Source organism: Solanum pennellii, chromosome 2 (assembly GCF_001406875.1).
Source record: "Solanum pennellii chromosome 2, SPENNV200".
Classification (NCBI taxonomy): Eukaryota; Viridiplantae; Streptophyta; class Magnoliopsida; order Solanales; family Solanaceae; genus Solanum; species Solanum pennellii.
Genome location: NC_028638.1, coordinates 53,266,338 through 53,281,018, shown reverse-complemented (window position 1 = coordinate 53,281,018; position 14,681 = coordinate 53,266,338). Strand labels below are relative to the sequence as shown.

The window sequence follows — 14,681 nt, the reverse complement described above, 5'->3', positions numbered from 1 at the left end:
AAATAAAAGTAAAATACGATTACGTAACACTCAATTTTCAAAATTATTACGCTGCTCTCATAAATGCTCTATGAATGCACTACGGAGTTCAAAATGAGCATTTTTATCCTAAATTTTATTATGTCTAGCTAAAATTATTCAAATCGAAAATTTTCACTCTCCCACTATTTTTGTCGTTACAGTTGGAGCCTCTACAACATCTTCAATTGGTGCATTAAGATCACGTCCTCGAGTATTACGTTGTGTAGTATAATACATGTAGTCATTATATCATGTAGCACTTCCTTTCACCAAAAACGTGAAGGTCTTGCAATAATTACAAAATACTGAATGCACGTTTCACATCTTTTCGACATGATTCTTGTTTCATCGCGAATTAATTATTATGTTATGTATTGTGTTTTATTTACTATTTAAATTATTTTGTTATGTTTTAGTATTTATATATAAATTAATTTTTTTCATCTTACCATTTTAATTTTATGTATTTTTATAGGAAAATTAAAGTAGTATATATTAGATAATATACTTTATAAATAGTATATTACCTTTTTAAAAAAATCATGAATATTAGATTTTTAATTAATAAAATTATATATAAAATAATGTGTTAATTAAAAAGTAACAAAAATAGTAATAAAATATTGAAAAAGTTAATATAGTAGTTTACTTCTCTATAAATTGAGTATATAGAGTAACATGAAAAGCGCATTATCTATTTTACTCTCCAAATAGAGAGAATAAAGATGGTCTTAGGAAAGAACTATTAATTTCGTTTTCAAAGTAATAAGGAGTCGTTTGTTCCCGAGATTTAATTATATTGAAATTAATTATCATTTTGTTCCCGAGATTAGTTATCCTAAAATTAGCTTTGTTAGAAACATAATAATCAAATAAGAAACATTTTTTGTATACCATCACTATTTTTTTAGTCATCACGCCAAACTGGGCCCTAAAAAACATAAAATTTAGATGCACTGTCAAATTTCTTACAGGACCTTTTAATAAGGGAAAACACCTTTAAGATTTTCGCAAAATAATTTCGAGGTATATTTACTCAGATTGATGAAAAATGTATCTTGTTAATTAAGTTAAGAGGTGTCATTAAGTCTATTTATAATTCAAAAATAATTTACCTCGAGATTAGAGGATATTTTCTATACTATCTTCTAATAGTATAAACTCTTTAATTTCATTTATTTATTTTTGGGAAAAGAGTGATATATCTCTCAACTTTATCATTTGAAGTTGATATATTCCTCGTTAAAAGAATAGTTCATATATGCTTTTACCGTTATGTAAATGGCTCACATATACCCCTACCGTTACAAAATGACTCACATATACCCTTCATTTAACGGAAGTTAAAAAATTATTTTTAAATTTATATTTATTACTTCTAATTTTTTAAAAAAAAATTATTTAGTGTATATATGATTTTTCTATCAAAGTTTAAGATATATTTTAATTTTTTTCATACATAAATTATTTTTTGACTTCTTTTATTATAATTATTTGAGTTTCTTATTCTTATTTTTTTTTTCTTTCATTCCTTAATTTAAAGAAAAAAAATTAAACTATTTTTTTTTGTGTATTGTAATATAATTTCGTATTCGAAGAAAAAATTTGATCATCTACAATAAATTTTACAAGAATATTAATAAAACTTAAATAAATTTAATTATCAAAATAATAATTATAAATTAGTCATTGAATAAAAAAAATCAAAAAATATATATTTGACGAAGATTAAATTTACTCATATGAAATTATATACCTTTCTTTAAAATAATAAAAATTTAAATTAAATTTTTTTTCATTCCGTTAAAAAAATATATGTAAGTCATTTGTTTACAAATAAAAGTATATATGAGCCATAACAAAGGATATATCAGCTCTAAATAACAAAATTGAATTGAGGGGTATATCAAGCCCTTTTCTTGCTTTATTTTTTCAGACCACAATGTTAATGGATTTTCATACATTTGAGACATCTTCAATTTATTCAAGAATTTATTTACTTTCTTAAATACGACGAACTAATAATCAGTACACATCACATTGCATCGCACAAAAACACCAAAAAGCTTAAAAGAGAGGGAAAAATTACAATGCACATTAATTTTAGCATACATTAATTTTTTTTATTTCCAACTTAAAAACATAAAATTAAATTAACTAAGTCTTGGTTCCTTCTTGTGCTTTGCTCTGGATTGTTTGTCCAGCATCCTTCGTCTTTTGCCCCAAGTGCGCTGCAGCATCCGCCATACGCCTCTTTGCCGCTTCCATACTCTCCGGGACCATCGATTTACCTATAAATTCAAGATACTACAAGTGTATTTTACTATTATTAAATAAAATAAAATTAGTTGATATTTAAAATTTGATACCTTGTCTGAAATAATTGAGAATCCAAGAGAAAGATGAAAGGCCAGTAATACCGAAAGCACCAGAAGTCAAAAAGCCAGCAACAGCAAGGGCAAGAGTAAGAGTAGCAGGTACAAGAACTGGGCTAAAGAGTAGAAAAACTGGAGTTGCAACAGCAAGCCCAATTAAAGTGCCAACAAGAGTAATGCCAGCAAGGCAAACAAGTGACCCACCAACAGGCAGAAGAGTAACAATAGCCAGAATTTGTGAAGCTGAAGGACCTTTTTGACTTTGATGAAGGCGCTGCTGGTGTGGCTGGCGGTCACCCATCGTCGTCAAACTGATATGAAAATTTTTTAATTTTAATTAGATGAGAGGAAAAGGGGTTGGTGTGTGTTGTTTTAAAGGGAGGGGGAAGAGTGCAACGTGTTGGAATGCATGTGAATTAAGAGTGCATGAGGAACAAGTTGCATTGCAAACAAGAAAGTTGCTGTTTTTTTTTTACCTCTAGCTTTGTTATGTTCCTATTGTGAATTGTAACGCCTAAACTTAGCTGTCTTATTTTGTTTGATTGACACCTCAAAACTTTTAATAACAACAAATTTTGTCATATAAAAAACCTTTTCTTTTTTTTCTCATTATTGATTGAATATAAGAAAGGTAACTTTCGAGTTTAATTACTAAAATTAAATGATTAATATCAATTTTAGGATGCGAGAAAAATATTCTTTTCATTTAATTGATCAAAATTTTGAAAATATTTGAATCTCGAAGTGACATCTACAACGATCGTGTCCTCCCTACTCCAACAAACTCCACATGATCCCTAATTCCGCCACCCCACACCCCTATTGTTCAACCCCAACCTTTTCTATAGATGGTACATAAATATTTTTTTTCATATATATATTTATAGTGAATACAAAAAAAAAATTAATAAGAAATTCATTTATTTTCCTAAAAAAAATATTTTTCTAAAAAAGAATGTTGTAAGCTTTTCCTAGTGATGAGGTCCATTGGGCGTATAGAATGTAAGGGCCTTATAGTGCATGGAGCGGCTGAATCAAAAGCCCAAGTACTGAGGCCCAATGTTCATGTCATGATAATAAATCTAAAAAGTAGGTAAAACTATACTTATAATGTAGAACAATGTTGTTATAGTTAGTCATATTGGTCTCGCGCCCGGTGACTATCGTCATGCCGATATAAAATTACACTTCATCCATACTCACTAAACTCTATACTTATCTACCATGGCTACTATTGTGCTCATATTTAATTGAAATTTTTTCTATTATATTACGGATCAAGAAAGGGAAAGAACGAAAAGAATAACGTAAATTGGACCCAAAGACTTGTATCAGTCGTCTCACTAAACTGTAACACACAGTGTAGCCATTTTAATTTGTGTACTGTTTGTTCACTAGTTGAGGAAAGAGAGTACCACTAAGACAAAAGGCAAAAAACACGGAAGACAAATAGAGAAAGGCGAAGTGACAGGGAAAAGGGTTGATAGCTATAGATATATTTTTATCTTTTTACGAAACATAAGTTTATATTTTTATATATATTTATTATTATTATTATTACTATATCGTTAGATGTTTCACCATGCTAGTATAAATTTAATTTTTATCGACAAAAAATTATAGAGTAATTGTTGTGGGGCCTATAACCTGTCAAATCAAAACAGGAAAATATTTAGTTTGGGCTGCAGATCTGTGCTGGATTTTTTTTTTTGCAGTCCAGATAAGGGCGGTTGTTTGGGCCCACTAAGGTAGAAAACTTACGTTAATTTCCTAATTTGTTGAGAGTTATTGACCAAAGTCAAACTGTGCTCCTCCGGAATGATTGATTGGTTGGGAGGTGGATTTTCGTGTGAATCGAATTTTGATCCTATTCACTATTTAGCTATGATGAAAATTGTTTAATGCGATTTATATCTCTTTATGATTTATTAATTTTTCTTTAATACAAGTTAAAACTTTCTTAGGAAAAAAGATAAATTCTCCATATACGATTATGGGGAAGTTATTGTAGTAATCTAATAAAAGTTTAAAATCTAATCTACTATTACATCTTCATGCTATTAAAAAAAAAATCCTAAAAAAACACTAATTTTTTTTTCATAAAAATGTTTAGTAGCAATATTTTTACTGATATTTTGATTGAATGGAAGAAAAAAAAACAAATTACGTTCATATGAAAAAACAGAAGTTTTTTCTTTTATTATTTCAATGGAATCTGTTTCTTATTATATATATTTTCAATGAATTGATTTGGTGAATATTGAACGGAAATATCATATAGTTTATAACACAAAGTTTCAATTGATTTATAAAAATATTAATAATATAAAAAAATACTTGAAAGAATTTATGAAAACATACAAGTTTAAGAGGAAAAAAATGGTATTTGATTGAGAAAAGAGAGAAGAAATGTTTTTATTTATGAGATAAAAAGGCACACCCAAAGCAGAGAAGCGATGATTTATTATTTGATAACTTCTCAAATGAATTGAATATTGTTAAGAGTCTCCTACAAATCTGATTCGTTCAAACCTCTTCAGATCCATTAAAAGGTTTTTTAAAAAAATTAAACAAATAAACTTAATGGCTGAATCTGAATGATCCAGTTTAAGACCTGAAAATCAAACGTACTTAATGAGCTAAATCTAAATGATTAACATTCAGACCTCTATTAAGTGTAAATAAATGAATGTTAGTTAAGAATTATGTGGTCTAATACTCAATTTTCAAATGGAGGTAAAAAATATTATCTCCGTCCTGTATTATTTGTTATGATTTCTATTTTTAAGATGTATTTTTTCATCATATTAATATTTAATATGCGAAAAATTTTGCAATTTATAGTACTTTTCATATACTTTTAGAATATCTATTTTTTTTGTTTAAAATATCGAATTAATGTGATTTAATTTAACTTTAAAAATTAATCAAATTGACTTTCGAAAAGCACAACATGACAAACAATACCTGACAGAAAAAGTATAAAATACTAGATGATTTTTTTATTTACCCAAACCTTGATGAATAGAAATATTTATTAGCAAATACTCATGAGATTAATCAAAATATCTACCCATCAGATACCAAAATTTATCAAAAAAATGAAAGTATTATTATATTATTAAATATCAAATTGACGGATAAGATGCTCTAATATCTTTATGGCAAAGGCACCAAATCTAAAAGGTCAAAGTATGACGAATGATATTTAAATATCATTTACGATGATTGTAATATATTTATCTTTTTTACTTAAAAAGAAAAAAGAAAAAAACAGCAGTAGGACCTATAAGGTAAAAAAAAGGTCACCTGAAATGGAGAAGGGATCTTTGGACGGTTAGTAGGGGCCTATATTAAACAGTAGGAATCGAACGAAGGATGTGATGGATTCTTCAATTTTGAAAAGATTGAAAGTCTTTCATTTCTTTTTGTGGTAATTATACTTTCTCTTTAGTCTTTATCTTTATATATATATATATATATATATATATATATATATATTAATATTATTCGTCCGGAATTATTTGTCATGTTATGCTTATCAAAAGTTAATTTGGCTAATTTTTAAAGATAAATTAGACAGTGACGGATCCAAAATTTCTTAGTTATGGGTGCTCAATTATTTGTAATTTGAAGTTGGTACCAAAATGGGTGCTCAATTTACATATTCATACAAAGTATATTAGTGTTGTCGCCAAATGTAATGGGTGCTCAAGCACCCATGCACTTGAATGTGCATCTGTCACTGAAATTAGATCACAGTAATTTGATATTTTAAATAAAATAATTAGATATTTTAAAACTATATGAAAAGTACTATATATTATAATTTTTTACATATTAATATGATGTAAAAATACATCTTAAAATGTTTTGATAGTTTGACTCTAAAAATAAAAACCATGACAAACAATACCGAACGGAAGGAGTAATAATATAGTCTCTCCCTCTGTCTCTATTTAGTTGTCCACTTTAAAAGTGTCACACATATTAAAGCCTCAATTATTATTATAGGTGAGTTAAAATTTTACGCTTAACTTAAAAGATTATGCAACTCTCCAAGTATATAATAAATGTATTTTCTGATTCCAAAAAACATACATTACAACTTAGTACTATTTCTATAATTAAATAAGGACATCTTAGAAAAAAATTATTATCCTTTTGTGATTTATTAGAATGAATAAGTAAATAGAAATAAATATAAAAAAAATATGAACAAGTAAATATAAACGGAGAAAATAGTATATGGGGAACGACCCTAACTTTAACTTTTTACTAGTTTTTATATTACGTGCGCATGCGCCTGAATTTCCCTTTTGCATGACACCTCCCATATTTCGATGAATTAGCCAAGGAAAACTTTGATTTTTAAAATTACATTGAAAGATAAAGATAATAATAATAATAATAATAATAATAATAATAAATATCCCTCAAATAATTTTTTAATTGTTATTATTTTAAGTTCGATTTGATTTGATATTTTCTGACACTTATCCCTTTTTCAGAAAGTATTAGATCATGTTTTTAAAAAATTGTACTCCTAGTATTCTATTAGATATTAGTCTAGTATCTTTTTTTTTAATGGATGAACATATTATATTAGATGATTTAACGTTGTTTGAAAGGTTATTTTTGCAAGAGTTATATTTTGGAGGATATTTAATTTCAAATAAGAATGGAATATTAATGTTGAGTCAAAAAAAGAAGAAGTGGCATTTTGAGTTGTTGCTCATATAGTCTAGACACTTGAGGAAAGTACGTACTTTGTCATATGTAGAGTTGTAGACACAGTACTCAACCACAGAATACTTTGCTCATCAATTTTACTCTGTCTATTCCGTAATCAATTTTATTCTTTCTATTCCGTATTAGTTGATTATTTTATCTCTATTAATTATAAAAGAGGTGAATTAAAAATGAGAAAATTATATAAAATAGTAAACTATCAATTCAAATTAAATGTTATAGTCATGGTTTATTTTATTTCTAATTCGCAATAAACATCCCTTTTTTTGCCATCTGGCTTGATGTACAATTAGTCGTTTTCGATATACAATTACTCATTCGATATACAAATGTATAAAATCCGTTTATATTTATATAAAGTGAGAGAAAAATATATATACAAATACAAACACATGTTTACGTCCTATAAACTTATAATTATTCAAATACAAATTTTTTCCTGTCCAGAAAAAACTGAAACGTTTTATATACAAATTATCCAATTGTATAGATGAACTTATACAAAACTAAACCATTTGTATAGTAATTGGATGTATTTAGCGAATTATACAAATCAAAATGTTCATGTCAAACACAAAACTATACAGCGCAATTATGCAAATTATAGCTATAACATACCAATATGATTACTATATGTGACAGTAAAATTTTAAAATTTTCAAAAAGTTCTACTTTTTCATAATAATTAATTAAGGATATAATATGTTAAAATAATTTGTCCTTTTTTTGTTTATCAAAATGAACAAATAATTAGAAACAACTAAAAGAGGAAAATAATAAAAAGAAAGTGTATAGACAGTTGGCCAGGAAGTTGTCATTTGTGCACTATAACAAAAACAACTTTTAGCGACATTAAATATTGACACTAATAAAGAGTGCTAAAGTTTTTACCGGCATTAGTTAACTGTCATTAGAACCAATATCGCTAAAGACTTTAAGGACATTTACAAAGAGTAACGATTGCCACTAAAAATACATATTTAGCGGCATTATATCTTTTGTTGTAATGCAGCCCTATAAAAAACACCTAAGTTTCCTTCAAGTTGCATTGATTGAATTGTGTATGAGTAAAATTAAGTGTTGGCAGACACATTTATTTATACACACATACTTATTAAGAACTGGTTTATATTATGATAAAATAAAATTTCATATTCATCATTATTTTAAAAGACGTAAAAAAGAAAATCCATAAAATTTAAAAAAGATTAATTGAAAAGGAAAGAAAAATAAAGGGGGGGGACAAGAATTAGAATTGTCGCAAGGTGCTAGAAATAGATGGGTTCATCTCACATGGAACAACAATATTTTTCCGGACCCTATAAAAGTAGGCAACTGTATGTTATAATTAGACCAGGATACTGCCATATTTGTACTATTTAATTCAACATGCCAATATGTTACCATCCACCGATTAGTCCAAACTCATAAATATATCTTTAAACTTGTTGAATTTTTCTCCTCAGATATCTTAACTACATCATTTTTTCCTATTGAATCATTGAACCATTCATAATTTGTTCTTTTTAAAACACTGTTGACTGATTTTGATCAACTTTTCTATTGTAAATGCATTCGATTGTGTTCGTATTGTAATGATTATGATTGAAGGAACGAAGACAAACTGTGAGTTAGTCGTATTTGTTTTCTAACGTGTTCAAATGACTTGAAGTAAAACACAATTATTGTCGAACATTTTCATTATCAATTGAACCAATGTGTTCTGGAACAATATATATATACTTCTCTATCAATACCCTCACAAAATCTGGTTCAACATCAACCAACAATATTTAAAACAAATAAATTATGAATAGTTCAATAGAAAAATAGCATAGTTAAAATGCCTAAAGAGAAAAAACTCATCGAATTTAAAAATTCGTTTATATATTTAGCCTATCATAAAACATCCCCATCATACTACAAATTTTAACATATACCATTAAATGACATAATGCTATCGTTAGAAATAAAAGAAGGAATAAAAAATAAATTGCTCTTATCAAAGTAGCTATCATTTAATCATGAATTTTTTTTTTATTACCTATCGAATACTTAAAATAAAGTAAAACTTTCACTTGTTTTCTTTCCTTCGTACCAAACGCATCCAAAAACAATTGCTACAAGAGTGTTGATTATTTAATTTAAGTTATAATTAATAAAATAATAAAAATATAAAAAAGGAAAAAAAAAGAAGAAGAAGAGGAGGACAGATGTTTAAAAGAAGAAACAAATTTGCTTTTGGGATGATTTATTTATTAGTGTACAAGATTCTGACGGCTAGTCTTCAACTTTACTAGCAATGGGCCACTACTGCACTTCTCTGTGGAACATAACTAGGACGTCCTCACTCTTCTCTATACTTATTAAATTAAAGCTAACTCAATCATAAATTATTATCTTTTGTGTTTTTATATTTTCATATATGATCTTTATGTTGAAATCTAATTAAATTTAAATTCGTAATAAAATATTCAAATAAGAATATGAAATTCTAACAAAGAATGATTAAATTTGAATGTTTCAGTATAAACCTTATTGATAATTCTAACGTCCATCTCTATCTTTGTTATCTAGTAGTTTTATTAGGACAAGTAAAAAAATAATAAATATGTAACTTTATATACTGTTACGTTTTACACTATTATTATATTTAACCAATTACAACAAGTTATAACTTCCTTTTTTTTCCCTTCGAAAACATCTTATTTAAACTTATCTTGATACCTTAGGCGTGTTATGGTAAAACTGTTGGGTTTTATTTGCCCTGATTTCTTACCATAAATAGGTTTTTTTTTAGAAATTTTTTTTGGATTTACTAATCTTTTTTTTTAATTGGAAAAGATTTAGGGCTTTATAAATAGAGACATGTTTCTTCTAACTTAATCAACATTCACAATGTAGTCTTAAAGGCTTTGAGAGTTTTGGTTAGAGAGAGAATTTATATATTATCACTTGTGTCAACCTCCCATGTATTCCGAGTGAATTGGTTGAGGTTGTTTCTCTCTGTATTTTGTACTCTCATATTTATAGTGGATTGCTCATCTCCTTTGTGAACGTAGGTCGATTGACCGAACCACGTTAAATCTTTGTGTTTTTTGGTACTTTTCTCATTGTCTTCTTACGAGGTTTGCTTTGCTAGCTTCCGCGTTTACACCTACTTATTTTCGATCCTAACAGAAACTAACCTAATGATGTATGAAATATTTGAAAAGTTGATTTGCACATATAAACTTATATAAAATTAACAATACCCAAATCACATATAATTATTGAGTTTTTGTACACAATACAGACGGAGCAATCATTTTAATTAATATAAATGATGAACAAGTAAGTAAGTAACTATATATATATATATATAGCTAGGATTACACAATTCATAGATATGATAATTGGGAGATGCTAGTGTATATCATCATCAGGCAGAGGGTTAGGGTTATTGTTCCATGTAGTATTATTATTATAAACTCCATAATTAGCATTAGCATATCTCATCAAATCAGCATTGGTAGCATCAAGTTCTTTCTGAAGTCGTATAACTTGTCTTTGTAGAACAGAAATAGCTCCAACACAACCATAAACTGGATCTTTCATACGCGCTTCAGCTTCATAAGCAAGAGAATTCACCGCGTCTTCTCTCTGATGAGCTTCAATTTCATTCAGAAGTTTACTTACATTGCTTGCACCAAATATTTTGTGTACATTTGAAAATTTTTGTGGATCTTCTGGTGGAAAATAAGGACCAAATATGCAACCTGGTAAACACTTTCTTCTCAAAAATTTACAAGCTGCACAGGGAGGATTCGAGGAGCTGCTACTCGAACAAGACATTCTCTCGTTATAACTCTACATAATTTTTACATCATCAGATCATCATTTATTGTCTACGAATATCACTTAAAAAGTAATAATTCTTAAGTATGAGGGTTTCATATGATCACAGCTTTAAAACTATAAGGTAAATTAAACTTAATTTTATGTTGAAAAAAGTCAAATATATCAAATTAGCAAAAGAATCAAACGATATGCATAAAATCTAGCTACTATCTATCAGTCTAATCAAAATGACCCTTTATTTTGACATTATATAAAAAGGAAACATTTGTAAATTTAAAAATAAAAAAATATCATGCTCAGTAATCTTGATTAGTATATTTACTAAAACACACACTATATAAATTATATAGTTCAAATTTAATTTGGAGCAAAACAGTAAAACATATGGTAAACTTACTATGCTGCCTTTTTAAAGTAAATATCCGACATTCCACCTGCAAACTTCCGCAAAACATGTCTTTTTTTTTATTTTTTTTTCACATCAACTAATAAAAAGTCACAGTAATTTTCATATCATTATCAAAAAAATCAACTAACTTACTAACAGATTGTAGGGATTTTTATAGGTCTCTTAGCCCTATATATATATATATAAATTGAAGAAAAAATAATAAAAAGATACCTTAAATTTTCCTTTTGGTAGTTGCAAAGTCTGTCAAGCTATGTTATAACTTGATTCTTGTTAAAGCATGCTACCAATTAGTAGAGTTCTTTTTTTTTTTTTAGAGAGAGAAAATTAGAAACCCTAGAATTGGAGAGAGAGAGAGAAAAAAAATGAAGAAGAAAACTAGTGGGAAGTAAAAGGGACTAAGCACATTTAAATAAGTGAGTATTTCCTAATCAAGTAGTAAAACTTATGGGACACATACTATTATTGCTTTCAACAAAAAAAATAATTATGTACGATGTTTAATGAATTTTTACAGTAGCTATACAATATTTATTATGAATATGATTATTTTTTAAAATTGTAAGTAGATATAGTAAGAGACTCACTGTTTGTGATATTAGTTTCATTCTAGTTTTTTAAATGGTTAGTGTATATTGAGAGTATATTAAGTTATACATAGATATATACATTAATTATGTAAAAAATATTTATGCAATCAATTATATATGTGGAATAATAATTTAAATAGATTGTCTTTAATTTTGACTCTTAGGTTCTAGTCATCATTTCTTTGTAATTATTCTAGGGGAAGACTTCGCTAATTTTCTGTCGGCATGACATGTACATGCATGGTAAAATTAATAATCATTTTTCACCGCTTTCAGTTTTGTGAGTAATTTTCCTAGATAGTCACCCGTGTGAGGGAAATTATTTAAGAATATCACTTATATTTGTTTTAGTATTATAATATCACTCAATTTTATCTATTTTCTTTAAAATATACTTGACACAAAAAAAATATATTATTTCTCTCTTACTAGAAAGTCATGTCACATTTTAATTTTAATTTTTCAAAAAGCATTTTAAAAATACAATTTAAAAAAAAACAAGAATTTTAATATAGCTATTTTAAATAGAAAATAAAAGTTCTTGTTTAAAAACACTGTAACGGTAAAAAATGGATAATTTTTAAATGCCTCTAATAAAGGAAAAAAATGAAATCGAACTATTTTTTCTATAAAAACAATAATGACTATTATGGGAAAAAAGATGAAAGATCTTTAAATGCTTCAAATTTCAATTTTTAAGGTTAAAAAATGAAAACTGAAAATTGGATTATTTTATAAAAGAAACTGTAATGTCTATTTATATTTATTACATTTTCAATGATTTTAGGGAATACTCCAACAAAATTTGAATGTAGAAATATCTGTCTAAATAGCAGAAGAAAAGGTGCACCATAAAAAAATTATAATTATTATTTTAAAAATTAATTAAAAAACTTATAGTAAAAAACAATAATTATTATTAAAAAACTTGTTTTTAAAAAATAGTTAAAATAGTCGATTAGTAGTTAGTTGTAGAAATTTTTTAAATTTTTTTTCATTCATTTAAAATTTATCTTTATATATCTAAAAAACAAAATATTTTCAAAAAACATAAATAGAAAACAATATTTTAAAATATATATATATTGCAACCTAACGTTTAAATAGGTTTGAATCATATTATTTTAATAATAAAAAAATATAACATGACATCCTAATAGGAGAGAGGTAATGTATCTTTTGTGTCAACTATAGTTTAAGAAAAATAGGTAAAATTGGGTAATGTTATAGTACTAAAATAAAAATAAGTAATATTTCTAGGTAATTTCCCTAACATAGGTGACTTAGTCATCTAGGAAAATTACTCTGATTTATTAATAAAAATCATCTCTTGTGACTAAAAAATTGAATAGAAGAAAAAAAATATATTCTTTTTAGACTTGTTTAGATGTAAAAATAATCTCTCTTATTAAAATTAAAAAGAAAAAGTTTATAAAAGAACTACTAACCCAAATCTCTTCGTTTATATTATTAAAGGTCGATGGCCATATTGATAGTGGCAATAAGGCACAAAACAGTATATAGATTAAATAATTGTTAATAATTTAATTTTCAATATATATTTAGTAAGTTTGTTTATGCAAATATATTATTTGAATTATATCAAAATCATATATTCAAAAGTTTAAAGCTTTCATGAAAAAAATATTGAAACGGAAAAACAATGAAATTGTTCCCATGCATGTAGTCAATAGTATCGAATTGAAAAAAACATATTATTCTTTCTGAATTATTCAAATTTAAAGGCTAATTATCACCATATAAAATTTCATATATGGTGAAATAAGCAAATATTAATTGTCTTAGGTCAAAATTTCATATAAAAAAACTCCCCCACCTACCAAATAAATGTAGGATAGAAATATTCTGAAATTCCAGAAAATATTACTGTTTGGCTCATTATTGAAACAGTAACTAAATCTTTGTAAACAATAATTCAATACTGGAATAAAATCTTCTTGAGAGGACGGATAATTTAATATGATGCTATATATATATATATATATATATATATATAGAAGTATTGACTAAGCTATTAAAAGTAATTCACCAAAATAATATGTTTTTTAAAAATTTTACAAAACTAGTATAAACGTATTTCACAGTAACGTTTTAGGGTATATTTTATTTTTTAAAAATTGACGGTGTCAGATTGATATACGTTACTCACAGTAACGTTTTACTCCTAAACGTTACTCAAAAAAACATTTTAGGATAAAACGTTACTCACAGTATCGTATATCAATCTGACACCGTCAATTTTTAAAAAATAAAATATACCCTAAAACGTTACTGTGAAATACGTTTATACTAGTTTTGTAAAATTTTTAAAAAATGTACTATTTTAATAAATTGTTTTATATAATGACTTAGTTTGGTAAAAAATTCTCATATATATATTGTTTCTTATATTTCATGTCTTCATCATTCTTTTTGCTCTTTAATTTTATTCTCAACCTCTACTATTTAAAATGATAATAAGAAGAGAAAAAAAATCTTAGACAAATAATTATTCCATATGTCAGCAGCATGCAGTAGCTAGAAATTTCAAATTCTAGGTACGTAGTAAATAATGTTGTGTTGTAGAACTATAAAGCATTATTATAATTTATATAGAAAAAAGCATTTCATTTTTTAAATATTTATTTTTAAGATAAAACTATTATAGTAAATATTAGAGTAAAGGGAGAATGA

At 26.2% G+C, this 14,681-nt stretch overlaps 2 protein-coding genes across 2 annotated transcripts; both read right to left on the bottom strand.

The window, feature by feature from the left end:
• Positions 1-1,993: 1,993 nt before the first annotated feature.
• Positions 1,994-2,743, bottom strand: LOC107010500 (oleosin 5-like). Its single transcript, XM_015209785.2, has 2 exons — positions 2,391-2,743; positions 1,994-2,312 (listed from the first exon to the last, which is right to left on the bottom strand). Exons 1-2 carry the CDS (start codon positions 2,695-2,697, stop codon positions 2,179-2,181), a joined length of 441 nt encoding a protein of 146 aa, XP_015065271.1. The 5' UTR covers positions 2,698-2,743; the 3' UTR covers positions 1,994-2,178.
• A 7,742-nt stretch (positions 2,744-10,485) lies between these two features.
• LOC107010625 (protein LATERAL ORGAN BOUNDARIES) lies at positions 10,486-11,747 on the bottom strand. Its single transcript, XM_015209902.2, has 2 exons — positions 11,611-11,747; positions 10,486-10,997 (listed from the first exon to the last, which is right to left on the bottom strand). Exon 2 carries the CDS (start codon positions 10,980-10,982, stop codon positions 10,554-10,556), a length of 429 nt encoding a protein of 142 aa, XP_015065388.1. The 5' UTR covers positions 10,983-10,997; positions 11,611-11,747; the 3' UTR covers positions 10,486-10,553.
• Positions 11,748-14,681: the final 2,934 nt, after the last annotated feature.